General features: G+C 32.2%; 1 protein-coding gene across 5 annotated transcripts in view; it reads left to right on the top strand.

The window, feature by feature from the left end:
* Positions 1 to 8,604: 8,604 nt before the first annotated feature.
* PCDH11X (protocadherin 11 X-linked) overlaps positions 8,605 to 16,587 on the top strand; it is a 708,447-nt gene continuing 700,464 nt past the window's right edge. For all 5 annotated transcript variants that reach the window (XM_073798965.1, XM_073798964.1, XM_073798963.1 and 2 more), the window contains exon 1: positions 8,605 to 9,174. In XM_073798965.1, the coding sequence (XP_073655066.1) occupies positions 8,635 to 9,174 (540 nt within the window). In that variant the 5' untranslated portion in view covers positions 8,605 to 8,634. The remainder of the gene's footprint in view (positions 9,175 to 16,587) is intronic.

Raw genomic sequence — 16,587 nt, 5'->3', positions numbered from 1 at the left:
AATGTACTGTATCTGAGACACTAAAATGATGAAGAGGTAATATACCAATACAACTACCCACTTGATAGTTTTTAGTATAGTGTTTACAGTCAATAGAAGTGTGGGGTACTCACCATGTTCTCCTGATTTACCATCATCATAATCCTTATAGGGATAACATGAAGAATATAATGCATGATAGAAATCATTAATTCTTCAAGAACTTCAGACAGGAAACTGAAGGGAATAGTGCAAATATCCTAATAGACAACTATATAGGTTTATCTTGCTTTATAATATCAGAAATGCATGCATAATATAAATAAGTACCTATAATATATTGAATACATATGGCCAGGATGACTATACTGAAATGCACAGCTCCAGGTGCTTATGGTCTAAATATGACTATAGAGTGGAAAAGAGACTTTTTTTTTTCAGGGTATAATCACCTTTGCTTCTAAATTTTTATTCTTGTGCCATCTATAATATCAAGTCCTGATGCAAAGCAATTTTTATCGTGAATAGCACTGGCCTTAATTTTCCAGGATTGTTAGTTTATAGGAAGAATTAATACAGCACTTGATCACAATTTCATAGAGTGAGTGCCAGTTATAGCACTCACTCGTGATATAGTTCTGGTTGTGATAGCTCTTTCTATCATCTCCATTAAGGTGTTGAATACCTTTGCAAAGGAAAAAATATTTTTCAGTATTTCAAATATTCTTGGAATAAGAAGAAAATGTGAGGACACTATTATACATTTATTATCTATACAGAAATTGTGATTTATCTAAAATAAGATACCTATTTCATACTCTGTTTCAAGTTGAAATCATCACAATGTAAGTTGTAATTCTAAAAACCAAGAATATTTTCGGGGGGGGGGAGGTAAAGCAACACAAATAATTTGAGTCTCTGGTACCTAATAGGAAGAATGGTATCTTTATTTTCTTTCTTTGGCAAACTTTTTCAAAATCAATGTGAAATCTATTTTTCAGAAGACAAAATTTTTTTTGCAAACCTTCATAAATAAAGTTAGTTATGTTCTTCATAAGCAGGGAAAGAGCTAAATTTAAAAAGTGACGACTGCAAATGCCTAAATAAAAATATCTATTTGGTCTCCTTATGCATTAATGTGGGACATAGTGAAAGTACTGCATATCGAGACTGCCTTAATATGAGAGCAATTCTGACCGCTCCACTTCGATTTCAACTATTGTCTAATGTAATGGCATCTCAGTTGCCAATTTTCATTGAACACACATAGACACAAGGACATATACCCACAGTGGAACATGAAGATGATTATTTTAAACATAAAAATGAAATATCTCATGAATATTCCACAATTAGGATTTGGCTGGCATTTTCTAGTCCAAAGAACAAAACTGTATCCAACTCTGTGGAAATGGAACTTGTACATTCTTGATTTCCCATTTGACAGTTACTTAAAGTCACTTTGAGGTTAATGTACTGCTTGAGTTATAAAAAGGTAGCATAAAATTTTTCTTCCAACATGCTAGCCTATTACTGTGTAGAAGGAAGACTCTTTACTTATGGTGGGAAAGTATGGAGTATAGTGAATGAAATCTAATGATGAAAAGAATCACTTTTAATTCTCTTATGAACCTAAGTGAGATTTGTGGTACTCCAAAGTAGGAAGTATGATAAAAAGCAATTTTAAATAACAGCAATCTACACATTGAAAAGGTATAGGATTTGTTAATTAATTTAAATATTTTATGTACTTCTAGTTGGGAAAACTGCTTGCTAAGAACAATTTAATTTGTAATGAAAATACCTGCAGGAGAAGATTGTGCTTAAAATATACTCTTAGAAAATAATGTAGGTTTTTAAAAATAAAACAGAATGCACGGTATAATGAATACTCCAAGTTGTTGTATATTATTCCTATTGTGTCTTAGAATCTTTGGCAGTCTTTGTAGTAATATGATCTTGAAAAAAAAAAGAGTTCAAAACAAAAAAATCAGAAACCCAAAGACCCAATAAATATTTCTTAACTTATGTTATAACTTAACACTTATATGTCTGGCACAGTGCCCATACACTGCTAAAGTAAATATAAAGGCCTACTAATAAATTTTGTTATATATTTGAAATGATTTACTTGCAATCAGAATAGAGGATGACACTATAAAATATTACAGATCTATACAATTATTTCAATTTAAAGAATATTTTTATGGGAGATGAATTTTATACCTAAATTTCTATTTTTGAAGAGCTAAAACTTCAGGTATTATGTAGGATTTTACACATAAAAGCATCCAGTTTATAATTGACCATTTTGTACACTTTCAAATATACTAATAATATTGAAACAGGACCCAACTGACCTTCTCTAAAATTAGGATTCCTCAAATTTAGCAAGGTGTTTTTGAATGCCCAAATTGAAGTTTGAATGATTAGTATTATATTTATATTTGGAATTAAAATGAGGTAAGACAAAGTTGAAATAATAACTCACTACAGGTTTGAGGGATATTGCTAAATCAACAGCACATTTCTTTATGTGTTAACTTAGAAGAAAGAGAAAGTAAAAATAGTAGAAATACTAACATTTATAATTTGTCTTTGTGTGAGCTCTTTGTAAATACATTTGAATTGTATTTGTTATAGAAACAATTCCTTCCTGAAAATGGGGCTGACCCCAGAATATGAATTTATTGTACAAATTAAGAACTGACCAGAAGTAGTGTTTAATTCATAAATGCTAATTCAGTTTTTAAAGCCAGAATTCTGTGTAATTATTGTTCTGCCCCAAATTAAATGTATCAAAATGTGGCCTGTGTATGTCCCATTTATGGTTCAAATGTTTTTCTACCCATTGATTCATTTATGTTGTCATTTTTTTTTTTTTTTTTTTTTTGCGGTACGCGGGCCTCTCACTGTTGTGGCCTCTCCCGTTGCGGAGCACAGGCTCCAGACGCGCAGGCTCAGCGGCCATGGCTCACGGGCCCAGCCGCTCCACGGCATGTGGGATCCTCCCGGACCGGGGCACGAACCCGTGTCCCCTGCACTAGCAGGCGGACTCTCAACCACTGCGCCACCAGGGAAGCCCCTATGTTGTCATTTTTAACTTGTCATCCAGTTTGAGTTTTGTGGTGACAGAAAATGAAAATCACAGAAATGATATTAAAATATGTGTAAAAGAATAAGAATTAAAAGGAGAAGGGATTTTTGCTGAACCTTTAGGCTGAGGTACTTGCTATTAGGCAGTTGATTAACCAAGTAGCAAGATTGGTTTTTAAGAAGTTGCTGTGTCATTTTTGCTTGGTGGTCTATGATGTGTAGCCATTGATTGAGGATTTATGTCACCCCGAAGTCATCTTACCTGGAAAAGCTTCTTTGTCTCCCTGGGTGAATGAATGCAGCTATTAAGAATGAAAGTCATCTCCTTGTTCCTTGGAACAATAGGTTGGTAGATACCATTCATTTTCCGATGATTAATATCTTACCTTGATTCATTTTTCAGACTATCAACTGGGATCTTGTTTTCAGCACCTTCCAAGATTCTGGTGGTATATCTCATTTTCTTTTAACTGTTGAATTTATTGCATCATGATTTTGATAAATTAGCATCTGACACAAATAAAAAATATACCAAGTCATCACTTTTTTTCTGATTAAACCTACACTGTTTTATTAATTCCTGAGAATAGGGATTAATTAATTCCTGAGAATAGCAATTAATAGAATTATTCACTTATCCTTACATATCTAAAAATCAAAATGGACTATTCAATCAATTCTCAGTGAAGTCAGAAATCTACCCCATTTATTTACCTGCTTAAAACATGATCTTAAAACCTGGTCATCTAGGGCTTCCCTGGTGGCGCAGTGGTTGAGAGTCCGCCTGCCGATGCAGGGGGCGCGGGTTCGTATCCCAGTCCGGGAAGATCCCAGATGTCGCGGAGTGGCTGGGCCCATGAGCCATGGCTGCTGGGCCTGCGCATCCGGAGCCTGTGCTCCACAACGGGAGAGGCCACAACAGTGAGAGGCCCGCGTGCCGAAAACAAACAAACAAACAAACACCTGGTCATCTAGAGGATCTACAGAGTGTGAAATTACCACCTATTTGATATAAACATTTAATATATGAATTAATGCCTACAATATTCATATAAACCATATAGTTGTTATAAAGATTAATTGAAATAACTGATTTGAAATTACTTAGAGGAATTAAAATGCTACGCCAAATGGAGATCATCCTTTTAACCTCAGCGAATCCAAGAACTATTTGTTATGATAATATGTTACTTATAGACCAAACATATTAAAGTAATTAGTAGATATTGAAATAATCATGATTAAATTCACCCCAAGGTTATAAAAGGATATATGATGATGAATGACCATTATATTTTTGCCAAATGGAATATGTCTCTTGCTTGATTAATCTGTAAAGCTATTTTAAAAATGCTCCCTAAATCATATCAAAAATCCAGAAAAATTAATATAGAAGAGCAACCTTCACAAATTGTCTTATAAGTGATATTCGAGCATTGATTATTAACAGATTTGAAGCCCCATTAGAGAGCACTGCAATTCTGTTGTGGAGTGTTAGAATGATTCAATAAAACATAAACATTTTAGAGAAGGAAGGAACATTGATGGAATCGACTTCTTGGAGAAGATTAGATCCAAACGTGAAAATTAGACCGGTACAAAAAGAAGTACGATAAATGAGTCTTTTGTGGAATAAAATTTAATAAAAATATCAGTTTAATAGAATCAAAGTACGCTACTAAATCTTTCATTTCGACATTTCAACTTTCAGAATACATAGGAAATAGTCATGTCAAACAGGACAGCCAGTGCACTTACCCCACTCTACTTGTGGTCAATCCCTTGGAAAAGATTGAGTTTATCAGTTGCTCCAGTTTGTCTTTCTCCAGGTGCAATGTTCTAGATTCCTTCCTGTCAACCTGAAGAACCACGTTATTGTTTTCCCAGTCTTGAAAGAAGCTTTGACTGTGCATGAGAACAAGAATGTAGAAGTAACTATATAATACATTATGGTTGTTTAATTGTGTATTTTTGACTTCACAAGACATTACAGTAATTAGAATGATGAGAGCCAAGTGGATTTAGGATCGTGGGCAACATACAGGTATTTCTTATTTTCATATAATACCTAAATTTGCACTTTTTTTTTTTTTTTTTTTTTTTTTTTTTTTTTTTTTTTTTTGCGGTACGCGGGCCTCTCACCGTTGTGGCTTCTCCCGCTGTGGAGCACAGGTTCCGGATGCGCAGGCTCAGCGGCCATGGCTCACGGGCCCAGCCGCTCCGCGGCATGTGGGATCTTCCCAAACCGGGGCACGAACCCGTGTCCCCTGCATCGGCAAGCGGACTCTCAACCACTGCGCCACCAGGGAAGCCCTAAAAGAAAATTTTTTAAATTTTAAACATAACAATACATTTTCAAGTGGTAACTGCAAGGGTTGGAATCAGAATCTGGAGATTGAGGTTATTTTATCATGCATATTTACATCCTGATAGAGGCAGAGTTGACTTTGTTATACATTTGTTGAACACTGAATTAAAGATATTCTGGAATATTTTTGCTATCAATTATAAACTCTGTGAGGGCAGAGGTTTTTGCCTGTTTTGTTCACTGATTTATTCTCAGTGTCTACAACAGTGCCTGGCATACACAAATTGCTTAATAAATATTTGTTGAATACGTGACTGCCCTTTCATGAAACTAATTACTAACTAGACAGTAAATAGTCCTTCTAGGTTTGCAATATGTATATTTGCCTAAGTTTTAGAAATTGAATTGTCCTTTTTCCCATTTTTTTTCCTGGTTTTCAAAACCTCTGAAAGAATTTCAAGTGATGAAACATATTTTAAAATGTTTTATTTGATGTTATTATTAAAGTAGAGTAGAACACATTTAGAATGGATTGGCAGAGGGGGACTGCTTAGAATTAGGTCACTTTCTTAATCCCTCCTCTTGTTTAGGATATTGCAACATGCACACAATGTTTTAAAAAATGGTCTGTAGTATTCTTCTGCCAGTTGTAATAACGTGTAATACCTAAGGGTAAGATAAGAATAGAGTGGTAGTTTTAATTCTAATTGTAAGTGCCCCATTTTTATTTTTGCTTATGTTTGCATGGTATTTATAAAATCACACACTTAGACACTCAGTTTTTTTTAGATGTTCTAGAGTCACAATAGGACACACATATATGTATGCATATTAACTCATAGTAAGTAAAAATGAAGTATTTTAATTCTCACATTCATAGAGGAGTATAAGGCCAATAATTCACAAGAGAATGAGTCTTGAAAAGGTTGCTATATTAGGTAATCCCAATGCTCACCATTGAGCAAATGATGCTAAAAATACCACAGGCAATAGTCTTTTTGTGTTGTTTACTAGGATAGAAAATGTCTTCAGCATCAGCATTACTCACTATTATACTTAATTTTTTTTATAAATGACGCCAACTGCCCAACATAGGAAAGTGGTTGGACTCATAATATATAATTTTTAAATTCTGTGATAAGAATTTATAAAATGAGATGCTTCAAGTCTATTTAGCTTATTTCTTTGTTCTATTTGTGACCCAAGCTATCTCGATTGTTGCAACAAATGCTTTTGTTCTGTTACTGATTGCAAATAAGAAGGTTTCTTTTTCCCCACTCTTGTGTCTTCAGGCCTGTCAATATGCATATTTTCTAAAATTATTTAATGTAATACATTGTCTGGCATAATCAGATCATAATATCCATAGCAAGTTATTTATATCATTTCATGAGTCCTCCTGTTTGTAGAACTATGACTAAAATTTTTGTAAATTTTAATTGGTTATCAATTACCAATAAAAATTGAGAACTTCCTTAATTAGATACCTATGTGCATTAATAGTTTTCCATAATAGATTTTTAAATGACCATCTGTTAGCTAATTCTTTAAAACTTCAGAATGAATTGAGAGCTGCATTAATCCCTACTTAATTATAAAAATATAATATCTAATAGGATTTAAAGCAGTGTAACACAAATTTCACTTTGTGTTTATATAACCTACAAATAACATCCAGAAGCATATTAAAATGTTTCATAATACTAGATATTAAAAGATATTTAATATACCAAATTGAGACTGTATCCACCAAATAAATTTGAGATTAGGAATTGAGAATTAATAAAGGAAACTGAAGACAAATTTGCAATTTATAAAGAAATAAAAATTCCTTGTTGAATTTTTTCAGAAGAACTAGAGAACTGAAATAAAGTGGCAGATTTCAGTGAATGAAAAATAATAAGCAAGGAGGGGGAAAGGAGCCAGAGATATTCTTTGTTTTTTGACTCTCTGTTTTAACTTGATAAAGTCTTTTAAAATGCCTTTCTTATTTTTAAACCCTAGTCAAGCTGTTTCATGTAGTTGGGTAATTCTTATGTCAGTCTGTAGATGTGAAAACCCATTTTCACATGGACTACTTTATGCAATCTATAAACAAACTCTCAGAGTTGGGATGCCTTGCACTCCAGTTCTCTCATTGAATGTTTGAATATTGTCTAACAAATCATAAATATGTAGATCTAAACTAGTGATACAGCTTCTGTATCAGTACCTCCAAATATATGGAATTCAATCTCTCCTGAAAACCATTTTTTTTCCAGAATGCTTTAATAGGCAGTTGTTTAAGTTGATCTGAAAGTTGCCTCCCTGTAATTTTATACCTATTCTTGTTCCTCTCATCCAAAGAAAGACAACTTTAATCCTCTTTCACATGATTGTTCTTCCCATGTTTAGGCATTTGCCATATTGAACCCTCTCCTCTATGAAAGGACTTTTCTTTTTAATCCAAACTTCCTAACCTAGATCGATATTTACATTTTGAAGCCCAGAGCTGAACACACAGAATATTGTATAAAACATTCATGACACATAGAAGAATTGCATTTGAAAACCACATTGTAACAAAGAGTAAATGATTATATTTTTGTTATTAGTAACACATATCCCTTTACTTTTCCTTAACTATTGAATTAAATGTTTTAAATTATTTTTATTACTTTTAACTGTCTTGTTATAATATTATCTTTTATATATCTTATCAATGGTGAACACCTTTATAAATATTCTGGGTCTCATAATTACTCAACGTATCTTGCTTAATTTACCTTTCATCTTGATGTAAAAATGCATAATATTAGATTCAAACAAATCTGTCATTAGTTTATTTAACAGTGTTTTTCGTGCTAGTATTTTCATTTAATGATTTTGGCAAATTTTTATTTTATTGAAGTATAGTTGATTAACAATGTGTTAATTTCTGCTGTACAGCAAAGTGGTTTGGTTATATATATGTATATATATATATATATATATATGTGTGTGTGTATTTCTCTTTCATATTATTTTACATTATGATCTATTACAGGATATTGAATATAGTTTCCCGTGCTATACAGTAGGACCTTGCTGTTTATTTCATTTAGTAATTTTAATTTAAAACTGAGCATTTAGTTAACATACATTAATGCTTGGCTTTAATAATTGCTTCTTCTTCCTCTTCCTCTTTTTCTTCTCTTTCTTTTCTACCCTTCTTTTCTCTTTGGCAGTTCTCTGTGGACTGATACAAAAAAACTAGTGCAATCCTGCCTGGTATGGACTTGTTGTCCGGGACGTATATATTTGCGGTCCTGTTAGCATGCGTCGTGTTTCAGTCTGGCGCCCAGGAGAAGAACTACACCGTCCGGGAAGAAATGCCAGAAAACGTCCTGATAGGCGACTTGCTGAAAGACCTCAACTTGTCGCTAATTCCAGACAAGTCCTTAACAACGCCTATGCAGTTCAAGTTAGTGTACAAGACCGGAGATGTGCCACTGATTCGAATTGAAGAGGGTACTGGTGAGATCTTCACTACTGGAGCTCGCATTGATCGTGAGAAATTATGTGCTGGTGTCTTAGTGGACACCCGTTGCTTTTATGAGGTGGAGGTTGCCGTTCTGCCAGATGAAATATTTAGACTGGTTAAAATACGTTTTCTGATAGAAGACATAAATGATAATGCACCATTATTCCCTGCAACGGTTATCAACATATCAATTCCAGAGAACTCAGCTATAAACTCTCGATATGCTCTCCCAGCAGCCATTGATCCTGACATAGGAATAAACGGAGTTCAAAACTACCAACTAATTAAGGTGCGTTTTAAAAATGCTTCATTAAAGATAGCACATTTTTTAAAGGGAAGAAAAAAAAAAGAATCTTAGTGTACTTCAAGTTTTGAGTAAGCCATCACCACAATTTTACAAAGTTTAAGTAAAGCATAGCAAAGAAAATTTATCAATGCAATTTTTGCAATTGCATGGAGTTTATGAATCTTCATTTTATGTATATTCATTTTCAAGCAGTTATTTGTGTTTCCACTAACAATCTATTATAGTGGTCAGACAAGGAGTTCAGCCTTGCTGCTTACAAATCAATAACCTACACAGTATCTTACTTTTAATCTGTCTAGTCATGACTTTGCCTCAAACTTGGCCTAAACAAGCAAATCTAAATGTCAAGAATGAATCCACAAACCTATCGGGTTTTCTATGTGATTATTTGAGACAGAAAGCTTTATCTTGTCCTTTGAAAAGAAGCCAAATACATTTATTTTGGGGGTGAATAGAACATTTTTATTACTAGCATTTCTACACAGATATAGTAGTAAAAAATATTTTTCATGCTGATTTCAAGTCAAAGCAAGATCTTTAAGCATCTCTTGAGTCACAAAATGAGATTAAATTTTAGATATGTCTTGTTAATGTTAAATATTTTCATTTTGTTCCAATTCTTTGAAAACACAGAGCATTCATTTGCAGTAAAGGGTAAGTCAATTTTTCAGTCAAAGAGTTTCAGTTAACCTAAAGAACCTATTTTGGCTTGATTTGGGTCTTGGGGTGGTAAATGCAGAGGGAAGAATAGATGGAATATTTGGTATTCTTTGAAGTATGTGCAGAGAGACTGCATTTATCAAGCGAATGGGAGAATATTTTTAATTGGCTATATGGTACATAGAGTAGTAGAAAACTCAGATTGGGGTATGTGATATAGTACAATGCACTTGAATGATCTTGGCAAATGTGTAAAAGAACAAATGTGCAGGTATAATATAGATATGGTCAAGCAATTTTCAAAGTTTTATAAACATTTTCTAACTATGCATTACCAGATTATGATTATCATAATGACCAATGTTAAAATTATTCAAAGAACACATAAATAAGATATTTTGATGAATATCATCTGAAGGTTTTAGTATGGAGGTTGTGTAATATTGGAAAACTGCTCAGATGAAGCTGATATGTTGTGAAGATATATTTGTTTATAAATACATTCAGAAATCGAACTCTGGAGATCTTTTGAGTGATTTCAAGTGAAATGCAGATTTGTGTGTGAATATAAGAAGTAAAAACTGAAAACAGATGGATGATTTATAAATAAGCATTTCTAAGTAAGGTCCTTGCAATAGTGTCTCCTTATCTGATGAAATGCAAAAATATGCAGAAGTCAGAAAGATATAGATCACAATTTTGTGCTTACCACCGACTAGACAAGCCACCTCCAGCTTAATCTTTCTTACTTTTAGTTTCTCCAGTCATAATATGAGATTGATGATATAAATTTCACAGGGGCAGAATTGGGAAGAATAAGCACTAAGTAGAGGGTAGATACACCTGCATAGAAGGTTTTTCGAGATGCATTGAAACATTTGACTGTTTATAGAAATGTGAGGCTTATTACTTTAAACAGTAAGTTGCATAGCAGAGTGGATACTATCTCTAAAGTTACACTGTCCAGTAGATGACTGGACAGTTACACTGTCCAGCAGTGATGACGGAAGTTCTATTATCTGTGGTATCCAATATGGTAGCTACTGGCCACATGTGGCTATTCATTACTTCAAATGTGGTTACTATTACCAAGGCACTGAATTTTTAATTTTAATTAATCTTAACTTTAATAGCCACCTGTGGTAAGTGGCTACTATTTTGGAGAGCACAGCCTAAACAAAGAAAAGCAATTTATTTGGAAAATAAAAATTGACAGATTCAAATCAAAATGGGACCTTACCAAATTTAAATCAGGAATTAGTAATAGGGTCTCTCCACCCAACAATCCTGACAAATGTGTTATTTTGAAATGCAGTGCTTTACTGAAAGAATAATTTTGTAATGTCTCCCTCAGGGCAGCTTAATGAACTTCCAAGAAATTTCTGATTTGTCTTGAAAGCTGCTTAACAAATTCAAATTAAAAAAAAAAACAAATAAACCCACTGGCTTAATTTAGGTTTGTTAAAATCTATTTTCATTTGAATTTCTTTGAAAGATTATCAGCAAGTGACATAAAGACAGGCTCACTAGAGGTTCTTAGATGAGTCTTAGAAATAGACATGCTCTACAATTTCATTCTGTTTTAGAATGTGTGATAAGCCAAAAGTGATGTACCTAAGTACTGGGGCATTTGTATGGCCCAATGGGAAAATACTGTCCTGACTGCTTGTTAAAAATAATAATTATGGAACACAAAGCATAGCCCTGGGCTTGCAGAGGGCCATCTCATGGGTTAACTGAGTGCACTTTGACTTGCAAAAAGGTCCTGTCATGAAAGTGGTATATACACTGGGGGAGGGGGGATAGGGAGGTTAAATAAAAATAAAAAAAGAAACATGTTATGATTCATCCATAAATTTTAAAAAGTGTTATAATTTGAAAGTAAGTAGGCCAACCATACTAATTTATTTTAAAAGATCTTTCCTGCAGAGGTTGAGAATTTAATTAATGTTAACTTGTTCTATTTTTGTTGAGTAGACAAGAATAACAAAATCACAGTTTATCTTAACTAAGGAAATCTAAAATTTATATGAAAAGTTCAGATAACGAAGGGAGAGAAGGGGGAGATATAGGGAAAAATTCTAGGAAAAATTAGGTCAATTTACACATGAAAGTGTCTTGCTATTAACAAATCTATGTTAATTAACAAGATAATTAACTGAAAATAAAGGTATTTGATAAATGTATCAAAATGTATATAATAAAATGTAACATAAGACAAAACATACAATATTGATCTTCAAAAAATTAATATATAAATATTTTAATTTCATTTATGCATTTCATGATATTAGGTGTGCTTTGGCATAAACAAGGAAAGCATTATGATTACACACTTTAAAAATTTGGATATTGCATTTCAGGGTAATAATTTGTTTTGTTTATGATCATATGACTAGTAAATTGGGAACCAGAATAAGGTCTTCTGACTCTTAGATTTGATTGACAGAAAGAGACAGATAGATAACCTTGAGGGTGAGGATCACAGCAAGTTTAACAGGAAGGAAGAAGAAGAAAATGAAAAAAGACAAAGTAAAAAGAAAGTGAGGAATGAATGAATAACATGATTACCAAGTGATTCTGCTTAGTACAAAGAAAATTATGGTAAAATAAAACTTATCCACATGATCTTGGCAAGGTTAATTTTCAAATTTTTGAGAGATTAGGTTACTCTAAAGAAAAAAAAAAGCTTCATCTATAAAAGTTTTTGATGTGAATTGCCACTTAAAATAATATCCAGAAGTGAAATCTTCCCTTTTCCCTGTCTCAAGTAAAGACATGGTATAATGAGAATTCCCCATGATATTCTGATATAATTTCCCTTAATTTGGACTAGCTATGCTAAAGATCTATAATTATATATATCTCTCTATACACACATATATATATGTGTATATATATGCCATTTTTATATATTATAAATATTATATATATATTATAAACATAATTTTTAAATGTTATTAAATAATATATTTTAAAATATATGTTATACATGGTATATAGTATATACTACGTGTACACTATACCTACATACATATTGTATACTATATATATAATTATCTGCATCTATGTGTCATCTATCTAATAAATATATACCACTGAGCCCTAGTAGTATTTGACAGAGCTGTTGTCCAGGAGTAGAAAGTTACAATGTCTTTCTAACTTCCACCTTATTATTCTGACAGCCTGTTTCTTATAAAGCTTTTTTTCATATTCTAAGTCTGTTGTCAGGGAAGCTAGTACATTCACAAATAGAAATATACTTCAAGCACCCAATCTGACTCAGGATATGGATATAAACCACAGGGATCTACTTCTTTCCATGGTTGGAACTCAGGGGAAATTAGTTTGTGTAATGATGTTGCATATGTCTTCATTTTCTGCTTCAGATTTTCATCTTCCCTCACATATATCAGCAATAATATTTCTATACTAGCCCAGTGGCAGTGTGTTGATTGGTCCCCTTGAGGCAGGCATGACAATGTTTCAAAGGTTGACTGTGCTGACGGAGCGTGAAGGTCAAATTTTTCTCAGATTCGTGACCCGACTCAAAGCCCTCACACATTTTTGCCCATCTCATAAAGCATCCTCATCTTTTACATCCACCTCAAAAAAAATTAATCTTGGCCAGAGTCTTTTCACATAATCAAAGTTTGGGACCTTGTTTCTATTTTGTTTAAAATAAGATATATTTGGTTTTTACTTTAAAAACTAAATGAGAACTAAACATATTGCCTATTGATCAAGAGTTTGGATTTATGAAATTTAGGTTAGACTTAGATTTGCTTTGAAATCTGGGATTAGAAAATCCAAATTGTGAAAATTCTATCTACCATTAGATTTAGTAACCTTGAATACACTTGCCAAGAATGAGACATCAAATAATATATCGTGGAGCTAAAGAGCAAGCAAACTTTATTATTCTAAAGGAATTAATATTTCTTTATCATATGTATCAATAGATCAAAGTAGTGTGTAGTATCAGGAGGAGTGAGTAAAATTCATTAATGCCATTGCAGGCATAATATGCTATAACAAACAATGTTATAATATGCTATAATATACATAATATGCTATAACAAACAATGTATTTAACTGCTTTAGAAAGCAAAGCTGCCTCTAAAGATATTCAGAAGAGTTTGAATATAATGATTTTCTCAGTTTTCAACTATAAAATGAAGTTTTATTTGGAAGTTCACCCTTTCAGCTTTAAGATAACTTGATTTTATATTCTCTGAATTCTATGATGTGCAGATTAACATTTTTGATCTGTGCTAAAAAGTAAAAAAGGTGACAGTCAAATGACTGTTAGGTCCCTGAAAGCTAGGGGTTATTATCAAAGTGTACCTCCAGTGGGGAAAAATGACAACATAAAACTCATTCTCTTCATAAATGGATCTTTATTAATGTTGTCAGGTCTTATTACAATGAGAGTGTGACACTAATAGGATTAAGTAACTTTTGACTTCATTGCTATTATCAGAGGCCTGGTTAATATAGTCCACTAATGCCTTTCATTAAATACACGTGTTATTAATAGTCCCACATGCAACACATATATGTAGGACATTTTAGATAGCTCAATTCTAGAATTTATAAACTAAGATTCTGAAGAGCAAATGTATGTCCCCAACTTTGATTAATTTACTCACATTCTGCCCTTTGACCTGATAATAGCAACTAGCTATAAGAAATACTGCTAAATTTTACATGGATTATTATTAGGCACAGGTTTATTGATCTGTTATTCCATTGTTCACTGTATCTAAATAAGAAACAATTTTATGTTTAATTTTGTGCCTGCCAAAGGGAAAGACTTAAAATCTATTAAATATATATTTAATTATATGACAAAATTATAGAACTCTTTCATGAAAACATGAGGTTTGGTTATACAGATCTACTTGGCTCCCATAATTCTGATCGATGCTAATAATCTGAGATAATAAACATTCCAATGTGTGTAGTTAGTTCAGCATAAATTATTTTTTTGATCTATACAACATTATACTGACTGTATAACAACACTCTTAGTGAACTGAATTATGATCCTTCGTTCAATCTTAGACCAAAAAAAAATGATGGATTGGTAAAACTTTTGTACCAGAGGTGATAACATCTTGTTCAGAAGTGATGATAAAAGCAATAAGGTCATTTGGGGGGAAATTTCTGATTTTGACTTAATTCAATCAATAAAATAATTTAAATAGCTTTATGCTTTTACCAAGCTTTATGCTTTATGCTTTTATGTGAATTTGGACCAATTTTGAAGAAATTATTCTTTATCAAAAAATATAAAATGCATATGAAAAATAGTTCTCACTTCAAAATCAAATACAAAAGAAATTAGTATTCTCCCTTCACATTTATCAGTTTAGTCATCTTCATAAATCAGTAAAAAAGTGTGAATAATTCGATAGCATAATAGAGAAAATAAACTGCTTTGACCACAAATTAAATTTTAGTATATCTTTGTTGAAGTGTCTTAGTTTCTGAATGAACATAGAAGGTACCAGAGGAAGGAAAGTATTAAGTTCAATTTAATTTTAAAACACAGAGCTTAAATAACTATTTTTGAAGTGTTCTTTATACATTGGTCTTTTGCTTGCAGAAATTAATATATCTCCACCAATATTATTCCACAATTATATGATAATGGTTGTTTTTCTTCGTAAAAAGTTAAATATTCATCACTAGAGAGCTCAGTGCATCAAAATATAATATCCACATGCAAGCACACAGAAATGTGTCTTTTAGCAACTAAAACAATAAAACTATAGCTGTCCATATATTTTTCATTTGCTGTGAAATGTAAGATGTAATTCTAGATAATCAGTCATAAGAAACCTATTGCTTTATTTTTAACACAGTGAAAGAGTGTTTATATTTTAATTGCTGCATGTAGATGTCTGTAAACTTGCAGGTAAACTAAGAAAAGTAATACAAGGTTATAGAATAGGAAATAGAAATAAAAAACCTTTTGAAAAAACTACTTTTAAACTTTGTTTTATTCAACAAAACAAGGAGTTTTAAAAGTTGAATGCGTAAAATGAGGTTTTAGGTTATCTCACCTAATTTACATTTGTCCTTGAGATCTCACTTAACCAGGAATTTTATTTTATGGAGGATGTTCTCATGAACATATCTTATCCTATTGCTTATTTTAAATATAGAACTCCATTATTTTAAGCTTCTCCAATAGAATGAAGTAAAGCTCTAAAGAATGGAAAGCTGTTCTACTATTTTCTTAGTTGTAACGGTAACTGACTACCAACTAACATCTTAGTCTAATTCCAGTCATCTAAATTTAACATATACTTAATGAGTGCCCAGCGTACAAAGTCTTGAGGGATAAAAATACGTTTGAAAAATAGTCACTGTCCCCAGGGAGCTTAATAACAAGGCATTATGGGGAATATATTTCTACACTAATGATAGTAAGGAAGAAAACATTTATTGTATTAAAAGAACATTTTATCTTGAATTGGTCATTCTGACATTAAGAACATGGAATTATATTTAAGTGTCCACAGTTTCAGACAAGTTAAAATTTCCCAATCTACTTTCAGTAGATTTTCACCCAGCACTCTCATTAATTCATGATATTTTATTTTTTACTAGGTCTGCAATTGTGGCAGTGATACTTTCTGCCAACATTTATCTGAAAAACAATTTCAAGACTGGAAATAAAATCTTTTTGATGAAAATGTTAATTCCTGTGCTAGTGGTGGTAAT

The sequence above is a fragment of the Tursiops truncatus genome, chromosome X (assembly GCF_011762595.2).
Source record: "Tursiops truncatus isolate mTurTru1 chromosome X, mTurTru1.mat.Y, whole genome shotgun sequence".
NCBI classification, from domain to species: Eukaryota; Metazoa; Chordata; class Mammalia; order Artiodactyla; family Delphinidae; genus Tursiops; species Tursiops truncatus.
This window is presented reverse-complemented; position numbering and strand designations above follow the sequence as displayed.